At 41.0% G+C, this 18,509-nt stretch overlaps 1 protein-coding gene across 2 annotated transcripts in view; it reads right to left on the reverse strand.

Moving 5' to 3' along the window:
• Nucleotides 1–18,509, reverse strand: part of LOC135522592 (disks large-associated protein 1-like) — a 238,898-nt gene that overhangs the window by 89,273 nt on the left and 131,116 nt on the right. For both annotated transcript variants that reach the window (XM_064949012.1, XM_064949011.1), the window contains exon 4: nt 14,642–14,859. In XM_064949012.1, coding sequence (XP_064805084.1) covers nt 14,642–14,859 — 218 coding nt within the window. The remainder of the gene's footprint in view (nt 1–14,641; nt 14,860–18,509) is intronic.

Raw genomic sequence — 18,509 nt, forward strand, 5'->3', positions numbered from 1 at the left:
GAGACTGATTACGATCAGGAACATATGTATTGTGTCCAATCAAATGCCAGAGTCCGCCTGCCTGCAATCAACATGACTTCAAAGGGGATTGCGTTATCCTGGAGAGGCCCATTGGAACAGGTATTTTTTAATGAACACATGCTACACAGTAGGCCTCTGTGTGTGTGTGTGTGTGTGTGTGTGTGTGTGTGTGTGTGTGTGTGTGTGTGTGTGTGTGTGTGTGTGTGTGTGTGTCCGTCTCATCCTCCAGAACAGAGTTACAAGCTGTGTTATGTACGTCACTCTCTCCTCTGTCTGCCTCACTTACTCGCTCGCTCTCTTTTTCTCTTTCTGTCATTTTTTGAATTGAATTTGAATTAATTTTGGGTAACATATGCTACAACAAAATGTACAATGTGGAGCAGAGGATATTACTTAAAAGTATTAATTGAAACGCTTGTTTGCAAAGTGGTCCTCGATGGTAAAAACAATAACACATATAATGATTAAAAGGCAAGACAAACTTACAAACAACCATAAATACATTCATTTATATTGACATCCTAAAAAAGTGGCACTATTCGCTGCACTTTTCCCTAACCTTAAAAATCAACCATATTCATTTCACATTTCAACGTTAAAAAACAATCCCTTCATCTCAATATCCGCATAAAATGACATACCCAGATCTCACTGCCTGTGGCTCAGGCCCTGAAGCAAGGATATGGATATTCTTGATATTATTTGAAATGGAACACTTGGAAGTTTGTGGAGTTGTGAAATGAATGTCGGAGAATATAACAATAGATCTGGTAAAAGGTCAAACAAACAACAACAAAAACATACCTTTTCTATTTTTTATTTTGCATCATCTTTCAAATGTAGATGTGGTCCAGAACAGGGCAACAGTGTGTATGCAAAGTTTCCGAATGATATGTTCAAGAATGAGAGAGCTACATAATATTTAATATGAAGTCTCCCAGGTGTCCCTCACGAGTTCGCCCAAATGTACCCAAGTAGCCTCCAAGTGTCCGAATTGGTCAATTGATACATACTCAAGAACATAACTATAGAGAGAACATACCAACATGCTATGGTAATAAAAAAAATGTTGACAAACTCCCAGGAATGTCATACATGATGGATCATAAGCTTCCCTACATCAAAGGTACTAACAGGAAACGTGGCGAGAACGCTGATCCAATGCCTCCCAACACAGAAATTAACTATTTAAGATAAGGGCCAAATTAGAGGACATGGAGGACTTGAATGTGGTCTCTTTGGAGTTGGCTCCCAGAGGTCATCTGAGTCAGTCTCTACCACTATTGAGAATTTTTCAAATTAAATTAGAACTCAAGTATACTGTTACTTATTTTATTTAACCTTTATTTTAACAGGGGGTGAGACCCGAATCAATACTTTTACAGGTGAGCCCTACATCAACAAATCAAATACACAAAACATATCTAGAAACATATAGATTAATAGAGTATGGGGAACACAATCACTATAATGAAATATGTAGACCAACAGGCAATAAGACAATCAAAAACATTATAGAATAATGGTGAAGACATCAAAACTATCAAATAATACATATGGAATCATGAAGTAACCAAAAAAGTGTTAAACAAATCTAAATATATTTTATATTTGAGATTCTTCAAAGTCGCTACCCTTTGCCTTGATGACAGCTTTGCACACTCTTGGCATTCTCTTAACCAGCTTCATGAAGTAGTCACCTGGAATGCATTTCAATTAACAGGTGTGCCTTGTTAAAAGGTCATTTGTTCAATGTCTTTCCTTCTTTATGCATTTGAGCCAATCAGTTGTGTGGTGACGAGGTAGGGGTCGTATACAGTGACTTGCCTAGTTAAATAAAGTTTCAATTAAAATAATAGCCCTATTTGGTAAATGTCGCAAAAACCATCAAGCGCTATGATGAAACGAGCTCTCATGAGGACCGTCACAGGAAAGGAAGACCCAGAGTTACCTATGCTGCAGAGGATAAGTTCATTAGAGTTAACTGCAGCCCCAAAAAATGCTTCACAGAGTTCAAGTAACAGACGCATCTCAACATCAACTGTTCAGAGGAGACTGTATGAATCCGGCCTTCATGGTCGAATTGCTGCAAAGAGACCACTACTAAAGGACACCAATAATAAGAGACTTGCTTGGGCTAAGAAACACGAGCAATGGACACAAGCAATGGACATTAACGTTATCTGGCTGGCTCTCTAGCCAACGTTACGTGTATGATCTTAGAATTTGTCTCTCTGAGCCATTTGCTTGGCTAGCTATTGCCTAATGTTAGATAGCTAACATTGAACCTGGTTGGTCATGAATTGGGATTACTGTAATGTCATGAGTTTGGATTATGGTTCATTGTTTACCTAGCTAGCTAGCTACCTACAAGTCTTAACAAAAGACTCCACTATGCAAGTAACCATTTCGGGTGTGTTCGTAAATTCAGCCTGGCCATCTTCTCCGATTTCAGAGCACTCTCGTCTGAGAGTACCAGAGCACAGAATAACTGAGGAATTTACGAACGCTCAACACCTGTTGAATATGGCCGGTAAACGTTGGCAAAAAAGCATAATTAAATTGTTGCCAGAAGCACAGTTACAGTCACCAATGCTCTGGATAACATAAAAATAGCCTAACCAGCTCTGGTAGGGCGAGTAAATGGTTAGTGGGTTGTTCTCTCATTATGTATCTGGAAGTAGCTAGCAAGCTAGCCAATGTTAGCCAGTTAGATTGGGTGCTTGACTGCCGTTGTGAGGTCAGAACGTTCGGATCAACCCTACTCCTCGACCAGAGAGTCCAGTGTGCGCTCTGAACGCTCTGAATTTACAATTGGACAATCTGACAGCACATTTGCAGTCAACAACGCTCTGGATAACATAACAGACTAACCAGCTCTGCTAGGGTCAGTAATGTTCAGTGAGCTGTTCTCTCATTTGTGTCTGGAAGTAGCTAGCAAGTTAACTTGGTTGCTTGACTGCTGTTAGTACAGACCGCTCTGCTCAACCCTTAAAGAGTTGTGTGGGGCTAAAGCTTAAGAGGGTGTGAACGATGCTGAATGGGTGTAGACAAAGTAGGGCTCTCCAGTAGTAGTACCAAAACAGGCCATTTTCTCAAAAGTGAGTTTACAAGTTTATTAACTTTCAAAGCAGAATTACTTTCAAAGTACTTCTACAAAACGTTCCTTTGAGTATTCTTTCATAGACCACACCTTCATGTAGTTATTACCTGCCTCTAGTAGTATTTTGGATTTCTTACAGGTACAATAGGTTACCATATGATCCCTAAAACCAACATTTAAGACTCCTGACTGAAAGACGTTCTCTTGGTCTGATACAATAATCAAATCCAAAGTTGATTTACTGTCAATACAGACCCGGGTTGGGTCAACAATCAGTTGCTTCAGTCCAAATAACATATTCGAGTTATACAGGACATTTACTAGTGTACTTTTCTTGGTTGATAACTGCACATTTGTATTAAAATTGCCAAGCAGAATATATTCCTTATCAGCAAATACATTGTGATCTCAGCAATCGATTCAAGTAAATCGTATAAATTATTCTGCTTAGGAGACCAATAGCACACACCAACAAGTATAGGATGACATTTAGGAATTAGTATGTCTACCCATGCAACCTCAAGACCATCCATTATCAGATTTGAACGAGGGTTAAAATACACATCATTCCTAGTAAAAACACACACACTGCCAGTGTTTCGGTTTCGGTCAACTCTATGAATGCCATAATCCGGTAGCTCAACCTCATTGTCCTCAAATGACCCATCGAGCCAAGTCTCACTCCCAGCAACTGCTGCAGCCCGTGTGTTAGAAGCGTGGACTTTTAATTCCTCTAATTTCGGCAGCAGTGCGTTCATATGGATGAAGTGAAGTCCTCTCCGATTGAATCAGTCAAACACGTCATTTTCTGTGCCCACTGCTGATACATCGACTATCTCATCTTGATTGCACTCATCATGCCTGCTTGTGTCCAGCATCCCAAAGTTTTTAAACAGCATACAAACAGCATCATTTTAAACAGCATACGTTGCAAAGAAGCAAAATGATGCTTTGAGACTTTACAGCATCATATGTTTGGATGTCTCCACACTTTGTGTGGAAAAAATAAATCCTTCTCTCTGTGATTAGTTTGTTGTTATTATAACGCATTCATTTAGTCTGTTTCTGTCAAAATAGAATTGATGAAGAAATTTTAAATCTAGGCCAGGAACAAATTAGTTTGACTCAAACAATACAGACAGTGGGAGTTTTTTGTTGTTGTCAAAATGGATGTCATTATTTTTCACTAAACATCTGTTTTCTCTCTTTGGCTATAAAATAATAATCCTCACAATTTAGACTGGCTTTATTTATGGGTTTGAATAAACGGAGACACTGACATTGTGTTCTGGTTGGAAGTAAACATATCAACTGAATAAAGAGGCTGTGTCGCAAATGGCACCATATTCCCTATTTAGTGCACTCCTTTTGACCAGGATCCGTAGGGCTCTGATCAAAAGTAGTGCACTAGATTATGGTTGCATTCCAGGCTGACTACATTGCAGACCTATACCAGATATCAGAGTGCCTGGACAGATGTTTCAAATATCAGCCAACTACATTCTGTGATATATCAATCTGATGACGTGGCACACAACCGTTGAGTGATGCAATGTTGTCGGCTTGCAACACAAACATTATATTAGATATTCTGAAAGGAGCTTTTACCATCACCCAATAGGCTGGAGTGTTACTGAGACAACAGCCAATCCCGGTGTCCCTCTTTACAGCTAATCCCTGTGTCCCTCTATTCTCCACCCAACAGCAATAGCTAGCTACCTTTCTGTTTGTATTGTGATGTCCTATCAGGAGTTGATGGAAGTCCCCAAGACTACTAATGCTAAAATCCATAGTTGCCACATCCATTTTTTGGACTTATATATAAATACCTTGTGAGCTTAGTTTAACTTTCATACCTTATCAGAACCCAAAATATAAGATTGTTTGACTCCAATGTTTGTAAACAAAGTAAATGTAAACATATACTGTATATCCTCAAAACATGATTAAAACTCTATTTTTTATATAATGGATGGTCAGTCTTTGCCTTTCATAGCTCTGTCTATGAATTTAAGTGGTTACATTTCTCCAGCATTTCTACAGGTCCATTCCACAGCTTTTTACCGAAACAGAGGTGGGGTGTCGTTTTGTTATTGTTTCAATTAAGGATTCTAGCTTTAAAGTAATTTGGTGTGTGTGTGTGCATGTGTATGGGCCTATTACAGTCATTAACCTGCCCCTGTGCTGCACCACCATTACATAATTGGCATCGCACAGTGCTCAGCTCTCTCCGTAATGATGACTGAGCATCCAGAGAGAGATTCATTGATATTCACCTCATAGAAACTTGTTTATTACAGACTTCATTATTCACTGACTTCAGTGGGAGAGATAACAAACACTGTTTTTCTTCTATAGGCTATACGTGTGTATCACTGTGGTGGTTTTATAGCGAGTGAACACACACACAAGCATGTATACGTCCGTAGTAGTAGTAAGCTCACCAGACTGTTACATGGGAGATAATGGACAGACACCATTACCTCCCATAGTAATGATTGAAATGGACTGGTACCAAACAAATGGACTGGTACCAAGCATGATACTGTTCCATTCAATATGAGCCCGTCCTCCGATTTAGTGCCACCAGCCACCACTGACAGACGTGTTGCTTCTGTGCCGAGACTACACACTAGGGGATCTTGTGATGTCAGAATATGTGCCCTCATGTAGGCAGTGTTGGGAAAGATACGAGACATGAAATGCATGAAAATGAAGTACATAATCAAGATGACATCATTGTGATATGCAGTAAAATGCTTTCATTGACAATCTCTTGTCTACTTAATAGGATGGGTGGTCCTGTATCTGTGTGAGCAACTTTTCTGTGTTTATCTTGTAAATGCAGCAGCTACATGATTCCTTTCAGATGTTTCTCTATACTGTTGAATTGTTCATGAACACGTACAGTGAAACAGTGGTGTAAAAGTACTTAAGTAAAAATACTTGAAAGTACTACTGAAGTTGTTTTTTGGGGTATCTGTAATTTACTATACTATTTATATTTGACTTATTTTACTTCACTACATTCATGAAGAAAATAATGTACTTTTTACTCCATATATTTTTCTGTGAAATCTAGAAGTACTTGTTACATTTTCAATGCTTAACAGGACAGGAAAATAGTCAAATTCATGCACTTAACAACCGAACATCCCTGGTCATCCGTACTGCCTCTAATCTCTAATCTCTAATCACTAAACTCACATGCTTCAATTGTAAATTATATCTGAGTGTTGGAGTGTGCCCCTGGCTTTCCGTAAATTTAAAAAAACCAAGAAAATGGTGCCATCTGGTTTGCCATCTGCCATCAATTTTAAAATGACATACCCAAATCTAACTGTGTCATGCCCTGACCTTAGAGATCCCTATTATTCTCTATGTTTGGTTTAAGTCAGGGTGTGACTCGGTGGAAAAGTCTATGTTTTCTATTTCTTTGTTTTTGGCCAAGTGTGGTTCCCAATCAGAGGCAGCTGTCTATCGTTGTCTCTGATTGGGGATCATATATAAGTTGTCATTTTCCTTTTGGGTTTTGTTGGGATCTTGTTTCTGTTTAGTGTCAGTACCTGGCAAAACTGTGCGAGTTCACTTTGGTTATTTTTGTTTGAGTGTTTTTGAAAATAAAATCATGAATACTTTCCACGCTCCGCTTTGGTCCACTCTTCCTACCACCAACGAGAGCCGTTACAGAAGATCCTACCAAAAACAAGCAGCGTGGCCAGGATGAATGGACATGGGAGGAAATCCTGAATGGAGAAGGACCCTGGACGCGGGTTGGAGAGTTTCGCCGCTCATGTGAGCAGATGGAGGCAGCAAGAGAGGAATGGCGCGATACGGGGAATTAGAACAACGAAAGCCCGAGAGGCAACTCAAAAAAAAAAAAAAATGTGGGGGGGGGGGGCATGGGGAGATTGGCGGAGTCAGGGTTTAGACCTGAGCCAACTCCCCGTGCTTACGGTGTGACTGGTCAGGCACCGTGTTATGCACTGGAGACAGTGCGCATTCACAGGTCGGTGCGCTCACCGGCTCCTTGCATTTGCGGTGCTAGAGTGGGCATTCAGCCAGGACGGATTGTGCCGGCTCAGCGCTCCTGGTCACGCCCTGACCTTAGAGATCCCTATTATTCTCTGTTTGGTTAGGTCAGGGTGTGACTCTATTTTCTATTTCTTTGCTTTTAGCCGAGGGTGGTTCCCAATCAGAGGCAGCTGTCTATCGTTGTCTCTGATTGGGGATCATATATAAGTTGTAATTTTCCTTTTGGGTTTTGTGGGATCTTGTTTTCTGTTTAGTGTTTTTTTTTTGCCTGACAGAACTGTTCGCTTTCACGTTTGTTATTTTGTTTGAGTGTTTTTGAATATTAAAATCATGAATACTTTCCACGTTGCGTCTTGGTCCACTCTACATTCAACAAACGAGAGCCGTTACAAACTGCCTGTAGCTCAGTACCTCTAAAGTAAGAATGTGCGTATTCGTAATACCATTTGAAAGAACACTTTGAAGTTTGTGGAAATGTGAAATAAACGTAGGAGAATATTGCACATTAGATCTGGTAAAAGATCATAGAAAACACATGTTTTTTTTGTATCATCTTTGAAATGCAAGAGAAAGACTATACCTTGAGATGATTCTGGGTGTAATTTAGATGTTTGCAAAGTTTGACTGATCCAGTGAAGGTTTACTTTTAATAGCTACTGTAAATTGAAGTTGCAGTTAGATTAACAAGAATGTAAGCCTTCTGCCCATAAAACATGTCTATTTCCTGGAATTGGCTGTTGTCATTCTCGTCACATTATCGCATATTGAGCAACAACTTTAAGGATACTGATCCTGTAGAGGCTTAATATAAGGAATTTGAAATGATTTATACTTTTACTTTGATACTTAAGTGTTTTAGCAATTACATTTACTTTTTATACTAAGTATATTTTAAACCAAATGCTAATACTCAAGTAGAATTTTACTGCGTGATTTTTACTTTTAGTCATTTTTCTATTACGGTATTGCTATTTTACTCAATTATGATAGTTGGGTACTTTTTTTCCACCACTGAAAGGGATTTGCTGTTACGCCAGGAATGAGATTCGACACAGGACAACTGTGTGAAAATTATGAAAGTCAACTTTTAAACCTTGGAAGTTAACACATCTCTTGTAGGGAAGGTTAATTAATTGACTTGTAATACACATCACCTGACAGCAGAAACAAACTGGCCATGGGTTGGCCTGTCTAAATAGGAGGGGGTTTGCACATTATCATTATTTGGCAAATAATGGGGGGCTTCACAGAACAAAATGGGCCAGTGTGAGGGTCTTGATGGGAAGAAAAGGCTGACTTCTGGTCCCAGTCGATCCCTGCCTGACAGACTATCAGACATAGGAGGGTCTGAATCTGTAAACCTGTCATTTCAATCATATTGCTTTCCATGAAGAAGAATCCAACCATACACATTAATATGCATACTGAGCATAAACATGAACCATGGAATTAGAGCTCAGGTCAGTGAGGGTCATGGATACTAACAAACATATTCCATATACTGGTTGTGTCCCAAATGACACCCTATTCCATATTTAGTGCCCATGGGGCTCTGGTCAGAGGGAATGTGCCACTTAGGACGTAGGCACCATGCTGTATGAGGCAACCGCTTTGAATCACCTGCTCCAACCACAAAGTATATATACACACACACACACACACACACACACACACACACACACACACACACACACACACACACACACACACACACACACACACACACACACACACACACACACACACACACACACACACACACACAACATGCTGTGTCATTGCAAATAATGTAAACTTAATGTATAATGTTAACAGATACACAACCATGAATGCATTTGCATGGACTGTAAACACGCATACGCATGTTCACACGCAAACAAATGTACACGCGTACACACACACAACGTTATTTCCCTTGTACACTATAAAACATTTGCTGTCAAATTTACAGTAACTTACTGGCAGCATTTGGCCAGTAAGTTACTGTAATTCATTCCACAGTAGCAAATATTTTACTGTGATCGAATTTACAGTATAAATTACAATTACAGCATATTATTGTAATTACCCAGTAACATACCCTATGTTCTTTGCAAGTTTTAATTTTCACATTTACATTTGTCATCTAGTGGGCCCTCTTGTAGTTGGCAACTTACAGTTTATAAACCAAGGTTTATAAAAAAACACAAATCACCGTCATAGCAAGTAAAAAAGATTTGCTAACCATTACTGAAAATGTTGTTCTAGTTAAGGACAAACTGGTCTTCAAAAATTATTGTAATTACAGCAAGATATCTTATGATATGTCTGACCATCCCTGGATAGTGCCAATGCATTACTGAGAAATTCATAGTAACGAAGTGATGAAAGTGTCCTGTAAATTGCTATAATGTCAAAGCAATAAAACACAGTACGATATTGTAAAAGTAACTAACAAACTGTAAGAAAGTTATTTTAACAATATTTTACTGTAATTACAAGGGATTGGCGCAAGCAGGTTGGCTGCTAGGCAATTGTACTGTATATTACAGCATATCAATGAATACTTGGTGTTTTATATGACTTGCACTTATGGAGGCCTAAATAAAAGCTTCCAAACTGGCCATAATCACACAACAAAACAGATCAAATGGACATAGATGTCTGAAGTTTTGTTTTGTCGAACAACCACCTGATTGATTTAACATTGGTTTTGATAGAACACAAAAAGCCTACTCTGTACAAGTGCTATAGCGGGTGGGACGTCATCTATAATAATGTGTCTGTTCTACATTCCTTTGACCAGCAGGTGCCACTAGTGTGCAATGTGTTGATCAAAGCCTTGAGTAATTAAAACATTTATTTGATACAATTGTCTGGAAAGCCTCAATGCTTCAGGAAGCTTAGTTTCCACATCACTACAATACACCATCATTTACAGTATGCTGCATTAATCATTTAAATACACAAAACAGCAATGCAATTGTTAAATTGTATTGAAATATTAATCAATTGCTAATAATGAATATGTAATTATGTATTACAGCATACCAACTGTAATGTGGTGTTTTATATCAGTTGCACTTTAGGTCTTAACAAAGGCTTCTAAACTAACTGGGACTACAGATTTTCCTATTTCGCAACAAAGCCTCCTTCACTCATACTGCCAAATATACCCTCAATAAACTGACTATCCTACCAATCCTTGACTTCGGCAATGTAATTTACGAAATAGCCTCCAACACTCTACAAATTGGATGTAGTCTATCACAGTGCGGTCCGTTTTGTAACCAAAGCCCCATATACTACCCACCACTTCGACCTGTATGCTCTCGTTGGCTGGTCATCACTACATATTCATTGCCAAATTTGTGGCTCCAGGTCATCTATGTCTTTGCTAGGTAAAGGTACGCCTTATCCCTGCTCACTGGTCACCATAGCAACACCAACTCGTAGCACGTGCTCCAGCAGGTTTAATTCACTGGTCATCCAGTGGCCTGCTTTGGCCTCCTTTCCTTCTAGTTCTCTGCTGCCAATGACTGGAACGAATTGCAAAAATCACTGAAGTTGGAGACATATATCACTCACTAACTTTAAGCGTCAGCTTGTCAGAGCACCTCACCGATCGCTGCAGCTGTACACAGCCCATCTGTAAATAGCCCATCCAACCAACTACCTACCTCAAACCCATATTTGTTTTTGTTTTTCTGCTGTTTTGCACACCAGTATTTCCACTTGCACATCCTCATTTGCACATATATCACTCCAATGTAAATTTCTAAATTGTAATTACTTTGCCACTATTGGCCTATTTATTGCCTTACCTCCTTACTTCATTTGCACATACAGTATACAGATTTTTCTATTGTGTTATTGACTGTACGTTTGTTTATCCCATGTGTTGTTGTTTTTGTCGCACTTGGCCAGGTCGCAGTTGTAAATGAAAACTTGTTCTCAACTGGCCTACCTGGTTAAATAAAGGTGAAATAAATCAAATAAAAAGGATATGGCTAGCCACTCGACCATTAAAGGTTTGAGACTTGCTGCCACTCTGATCTGTCACCTATGTGAGAGTGCCTTCGGAAAATATTTAGACCCCTTGACTTTTTCCAAATTTTGTTAGGTTACAGCCTTATTCTAAAATGGATTAAATTGTTGTTTGTCCGCTCATCAATCTACACACAGTACCCCATAATGACAAAGCAAAAACATAATTCGTTTTTTTGCTAATTTATAAAAAATGTAAAACTGAAATATCAGAAGTATTCAGACTCTTTACTCAGTATTTTGTTGAAGCACTTTTGGCAGCGATTACAGCCTCGGTGTTCTTAAGTATGACATACAAGCTTGGCACATCTGTATTCAGGAGTTTCTCCCATTCTTCTCTGCAGATCCTCTCAAGCTGTCAGGTTTGATGGGGAGCGCCTCTGCACAGCTATTTACAGGTCTCTCCAGAGATGTTTGATCGGGTTCATGTCCAGACTCTGGCTGGGCCACTCAAGGACATTCAGAGACTTGTTTTCGTCAAGGTTCTCTCTGTACTTTGCTCAGTTCATCTTTCCCTCAATCCTGACTAGTCTCCCAGTCCCTGCCGTGGAAAAACATCCCCACAGCATGATGCTGTCACCACCATAGGGATGGTGCCAGGTTTCCTTCAGAAGTGACCATTGGCATTCAGTTCAATCTTGGTTTCATCAGACAATAGTATCTTTTTTCTCATGATCTGAGAGGAGAGGTACCGTTTGGCAAACTCCAAGCGGGCTGTCATGTGCCTTTTACTGAGGAGTGTTTTCCGTCTGGCCACACTACCATAAATGCCTGATTGGTGGAGTGCTGCAGAGATGGTTGTCCTTCTGGAAGTTTGTTCCATCTCCACAGAGGAACTCCTGAGCTTTGTCAAAGTGACCATTGGGTTCTTGGTCACCTCCCTGAACAAGGCCCTTCTCCTCTGATTGCTCAGTTTGGCTGGACAGCCAGCTCTAGAAAGAGTCTTGCTGGTTCCAATATTCCAATATTACATTTAAGAATGATTTTTTTATTTTTTATTTTACCTTTATTCTACTAGGCAAGTCAGTTAAGAACAAATTCTTATTTTCAATGACGGCCTAGGAACAGTGGGTTAACTGCCTGTTCAGGGGCAGAACGACAGATTTGTACCTTGTCAGCTCAGGGATTCGAACTTGCAACCTTTCGGTTACTAGTCCAACGCTCTAACCACTAGGTTACCCTGCCGCGACCTTCAATGCTGCAGACATTTTTTGGTAGCCTTCCCTAGATCTGTGCCTCGTCACAATCCTGTCTCGGAGCTCTAAGGACAATTCCTTCGACCTCAGGGCTTGGTTTTTGCTCTGACATGCATTGTCAACTGTGGGACCTTATAGTATCAGGTGTGTGCCTTTTCAAATCATGTTCAATTGAATATACCACAGGTGTACTCCAATCAAGTTGTAGAAACATCTCAATGATGATCAACGGAAACAGGAAGAAGTTCAGCAGGATGAGTTCAATTTCGAGTCTAAGTCGGGGCTCTGACTGGGCCACTCAAGGACATTCAGAAACGTGTCCCGAAGCCACTCCTGCATTGTCTTGGCTGTGTGCTTTGGGTCGTTGTCCTGTTGGAAGGTGAACCTTCACCCCAGTCTGAGGTCCAGAGCTCTCTGGAGCAGGTTTTCATCAAGGATCTTTCTGTACTTTGCCCTCTTCATCTTCCCTCGATCCTGACTAGTCTCCCAGTCCCTGCTACTGAAAAACATCGCCACAGCATGATGCTGCCACCACCATGCTTCACCATAGGGATGGTGCCAGGTTTCCTCTAGAAGTGATGCTTGTCAAAGAGTCAAAGAGTTCAATCTTGGTTTCATCAGACCAGAGAATCTTGTTTCTCATGGTCTGAGAATTTTTAGGTGCCTTTTGGCAAATTGCAAGTGAGCTGTCATGTGCCTTTTACTGAGGATTGGCTTCCGTCTGGCCACAGAGGAATTCTAGAGCTCTTTCAGACTGACCATTGGGTTCTTGGTCACCTCCCTGACCAAGGCCCTTTTCCCCCGATTGCTCATTTTGGCCAGGCGGCCAGCTCTAGAAAAAGTCTTGGTGCTTCCAAACTTCTTCCATTTAAGAATGAAGGAGGCCACTGTGTTCTGGAGGACTTTCAATGCTGCATACATGTTTTGGTACCCTTCCTCACTGTGCCTTTTTACAATCCTGTCTCAGATCTCTACGGACAATTCCTTCGACCTCATGGCTTGGTTTAAGCTCTGACATGCACTGTAAACTGTGGGATCTCCAATCACTTCAATTTACCACATGTGGACTCCAATCAAGTTATAGAAACATCTCAAGGATGATCAATGGAAACAGGATGCACCTGAGCTCAATTTCAAGTTTCATAGCAAAGGGTCTGAATACTTGTGTAAATAAGGCATTTCTATTGTAATTACTTTAATAAATTTGCAAAAATTCTAACAGTTTTTGCTTTGTCATTATAGGGTATTGTTTGTCGATTTCTGAGGATTTTTTTAGTTGTTAATTTTCGAATAAGGCTGTAAGGTATCAAAATGTGGAAAAAGTCAAGGGGTCTGAATACTCTCCGAAGGCACTGTAAATGTAATTATCCGGGAGCCACTACCACATATCAGTGAAATTTGCATAGCATTTTCACTAACAGGTGCAACAAATTTAGCCTCTTATAAGACACATCTTGTCACGACTTCCGCCAAAGTCGGCCCCCCTCCTTGCGTTCGGCGTCACCGGCTTTCTAGCCATCGCCGCTCCATTTTTCTATTATCCATTTGTTTTGTCTTGTTCCATTCACACCTGGTTTGCATTCCCCAATCACACTACATGTATTTATTCCTCTGTTCCCCCTCATGTCTTTGCGTGAAATTATTTGTGTGTTAAGTGTTGTCCACACTAGACTAAGCGTTTGTTATTTTCCATGTATTTTCACTAAGATTATTTGTATTGTTAAACATTTATGTTGTGTGACTATTGTGCGCCCTATACACTTTGCCTTGTTGGCTGGAGGAGGTTTTTGACTCTATATATCTCTCCTGCCGTAATAAAATGTGCTCTTCTGCACCGGAATTATTCTGCACCACACATGCCTGACACACCTAAAAATATGTTAATGATTCCAATGCTCAAACATACACCCAATAATGCTTGTTAAGTGTGCCACAAAATTTATTATGACACTGGAATCAAATGTCCAGTAAATTACTATAGATTTTCAGGACAAGGTTTGTAAAATTCACAAAATTGAGTGTAGTGTTTTCTGTGGGGGTGCAGCATTCTCACTCAGGGGTGCGACAAACGAAGCCTTTTACAAGGCATACCTTAAAAGATGTTAATGAGCCAGAGGCTCTTTCCACATCCACAACATTTCCCCACAATGCACCATAATTAATTCTGTAAAACACATTTAAGGTATTTTATGTGCATTCCACTGTGTTTTATTGTTGAATTTACAGAAGCATCTATCTTTCAGTCTACATATCTACTCACTTGAGGGTGGTCATCTCGGTGAGCGATGGCTGTGTGGCCTTCAGATAGCTCGCCCGGCGCGCCTGCACCTTGGGCGAGGGCTTGGGGCTGCAGTCTGAGTCGCCGCTGTCTTCCTCCGCCATGGCCTTGATGTAGCTGCCACTGCGCATACGCCTGCATGGGATCTCCTCGTCTTTCCCCACGGACAAGAACCCCCTACTCCACTCGTCCTGGGGTACCTGTGGGGCGGAGACCGTGAGAACAGGGCGGTAACTTATGTCAGAGCGATGAAACACCCGACTAGACACTATGATCGCTCTCTGACCCCTGGCTGCCCGCTAGCCCAACCTCAGGTCACCATCCAAACCAGGCTCTATATACACCAAGCTGCTAAAGCCACACCACTAAGTGCTAATGTTCACCTGAATATGGTGCATTAGAACCATACCATCAGGGTGTAGAGACGAGAGGCCCTCCGTTGTGCTGCTCCCTCCAAGTGACGCATATCAAACTGTGGAGTGAATTGTTTGGTCTGAAACTTCTGAATTCTCCAACCCTGTCTGTCTGTGCAGTGGTTGTGTTGAGCTTTTCACACACTAATGAACGTGTAAAAAAAAAAAAAAAAGAGGCAAGCAAAGAAGCCATCTCCCTCCCTCTGCTGCCACAAGAAAGAGAGAGAGGAAAACAAAGGAGGTTTTTGTTCCGCCCCAACACTGCGCTGGTCTCCAATATGAGTGGCTTTTAGGGGAGGTGAAATACGGAGGTGAAAGGGAGAGAGGAGACATACAGAGAGAAATATGCATCCCAAACTCTACCATATTCGCTCTATAGTGCACTACTATCGACCAAGGCCCATAATGCGCTCGTCTCAAAGTAGTGCACTATGGAATAGGGTGCCATTTGGGATGGCGACAAAGAGTCTGAATAATCAAAGGTAGGAGAATCGCTCAACAGGCCGGTAGCTAGGGAGACAACTCATCCTTGACGTCAGGGGCACACAAGCAAAGACTGCGAAGGCAGAGAACATCTAGGGTCTGTTGAGGACTTGAATGACGCCAGTGTTACACCAACGTCTCTCATCATCTGTAACAGAAACTAAAACAGAACCTAAAAGAACACCCTGCCAAATAAAGCCGAGACACATTAGGAGGTGTTTGGCTGGCTGAGAGTCAGTGTGTGTGTGTGTGTGTGTGTGTGTGTGTGTGTGTGTGTGTGTGTGTGTGTGTGTGTGTGTGTGTGTGTGTGTGTGTGTGTGTGTAGCCTGGTCTCATAGACTAGATGTAACATAGTAAACGTCAATCCGGGACACTGAAATTAGTATGATATAAACGTTTCCTATGGTTACATATGACAGAAGATTACTGAAGGCAAAAAATGAAAGTAGAGTGGTTGGTAGGGGTGGATGGGCCACCGTGTATAATGCAAATGTCTAGCAACCCAAAGGTTGCGTATTCAAATCTCTTCACGGATAACTTTAGCTAATTATCTACTTTGCAGCTACTTAGCAGGTTAACTAACCCTTGCCCTAAACCCTAACATTAACCTAACTCCTAACCATAACCTAAACCCCTATAACTAGCCTAGCTAATGTTAGCAATAGCCACCTACCTAACGTTAGTCACAGCAAATTGGAATTCTTCACATATCAGACTTGGGCTCCCAAGTGGCACAGGGGTCTTTGGCACTGCATCTCAAGGTAGGAGGCATCACTGCAGTCCCTGGTTTGAATACAGGCTGCATCACATCCGGCCATGATTGGAGTCCCATATGGCAGTGCACAATTGGCCCAGTGACGGCCAGGTTTGGCTGTGATTGTAAATAAGAATTCGTTCTTAACTGACTTGCCTAGTTAAATAAAAACATTTTTTTTTTGCCAATTTGTAACATATCATATGGATTGTAATTCATAACGTATCCTACAAGATGGACACATACATACCATACGAAACGAATCCTAATAATTGAGTGCCCAGGATTTACATTTACTATGTAACTATGAGTCCAGGTTGGTGCGTGCATGCGTGTGTGTGTTTGTGTGAACGGGAACAACAGGAAGTGTGAGTGAATGGCGAGGGGCAGAAAACAAGATTACATCCCAGCACGGGAATAAAACAACACGTCACTCCTCCAAATTGAAAGAAGTTTGGCTTCTTTTTCGCCGGCTAAAAGTATCATGTCCTCCTCTTTTGACAGTGACCCATTTTTTTGTTCTCTGTAGAAGAAAGAGGAACGCAGCTCTTTTCAGGTTGGGACAGGAGGAATGTTTCTACTTGGCTGCAAAGATCTCTCTCTTAGTCTCTCTTACTTTCTCTCTCCCCCAGTCTCTCTCTCACTTTCACTCTCTTTCCCTCTCAGTCCGTCTCTCTCTCTCCCTTTCAATACAATTTCAATTTAATGGGCTTTATTGGCACGGGAGACATACAGCATGTTTACATTAACATATGTTTACATTTACATTCTTCCTAACTTGCTCTCTCTCGCTCAGTCCCCATTCTCCTGCTATCTCTCAGTCCCTCTCTTTCTTTCTCTCCCCCCGGGCTTCTGTTTGCAGCTCACCAAGTCAGATGAGGTGGTGTAACCAAGTTGAATCACTTCCTCTTCCATCTTCACCCAAACAAACAGAGAGAGAGCACAGTGGAGCCACCAGGTTCGGGGATATGTGGCTTTTCTCCTCTTTTCAATAGTTCTGTTTTTCCCTCTCTCATCTCACGTCAGGAGCCCTTCTAACGCTCCAGCTCTTCCACGCTATGCTCGTGTTCCATATGGCACCTGATTCCAATAGGTATCTAGTCAAGAATAGTGCACTATATAGAGAATAAGGTGACATTTAAGACACACCATTATGTGAATATGGCAGCTACTGTGTAAGAGAGGCTACAGGTACTGTGTATGCATTGGATAATGCTGATTTCCATGTAAATATACTGCATGCAGTAACTGTAAAAGATCACCTTATATGCTAATCTAGTAGGTATACATAAGTAATGATTCCACAAGTAATCATTATACATGGAAATCTACAAGCACAAACACACTCATTCATTTTTTTGATCAACCTTTATTTAACTAGGCAAGTCAGTTATGAACAAATAATTATTTTACAATGACGGCCAAACCATCCCCTAACCCGGACGACGCTGGGCCAATTGTGCGCCGCCTTATGGGATTCCCGATCACGACCGGTTGTGATACAGCCCAAGACCGAATCAGGGTCTGTAGTGACTCCTCTAGCACTGCGATGGAGTGCCTGAGACCACTGCGCCACTCGGGAGCCAGAACCAAATCAGCTGTCACAAGACATTACAAACACACAGACAGGTAACAATTTAAAGGACCTGAGACAAATAGAATGGGGTCCACAACCAGGGACGATATGGAATAGGATGAAGGATGTTAACAGGAGAGGAAGATGACGTCTCACGCTTGACACAAATGAGGACGTCTCACGTTTGACACAAATGAGGACGTCTCACGTTTGACACAACTGAGGACGTCTCACGTTTGACACAAATGTAATAAAATGAACAATGTTTATTGTTTTAAAATAGTTTCTGTAGTTAGGAACAGATAGGATTAGCATTCCTGCAACATTATTCTGATGAAATGCAATTTGATCTCTGAAAAATGTATCTCACTGATTTACTCACTTTATATGTGCATACTGTATTCTCGTCACAGATAATGCATATAAAAAAACTGAAATATCACATTTACATAAGTATTCAGACCCTTTAATCAGTATTTTGTTGAAGCACCTTTGTCAGTGATTATAGCCTCGAGTCTTCATGGGTATGACACAATAAGCTTGGCACACCTGTATTTGGGCAGTTTCTCCCATTCTTCACTGCAGATCCTCTCAAACTCTGTCAAGTTGGATGGGGAGTGCCGC

The sequence above is a fragment of the Oncorhynchus masou genome, chromosome 30 (assembly GCF_036934945.1).
Source record: "Oncorhynchus masou masou isolate Uvic2021 chromosome 30, UVic_Omas_1.1, whole genome shotgun sequence".
NCBI classification, from domain to species: domain Eukaryota; kingdom Metazoa; phylum Chordata; class Actinopteri; order Salmoniformes; family Salmonidae; genus Oncorhynchus; species Oncorhynchus masou.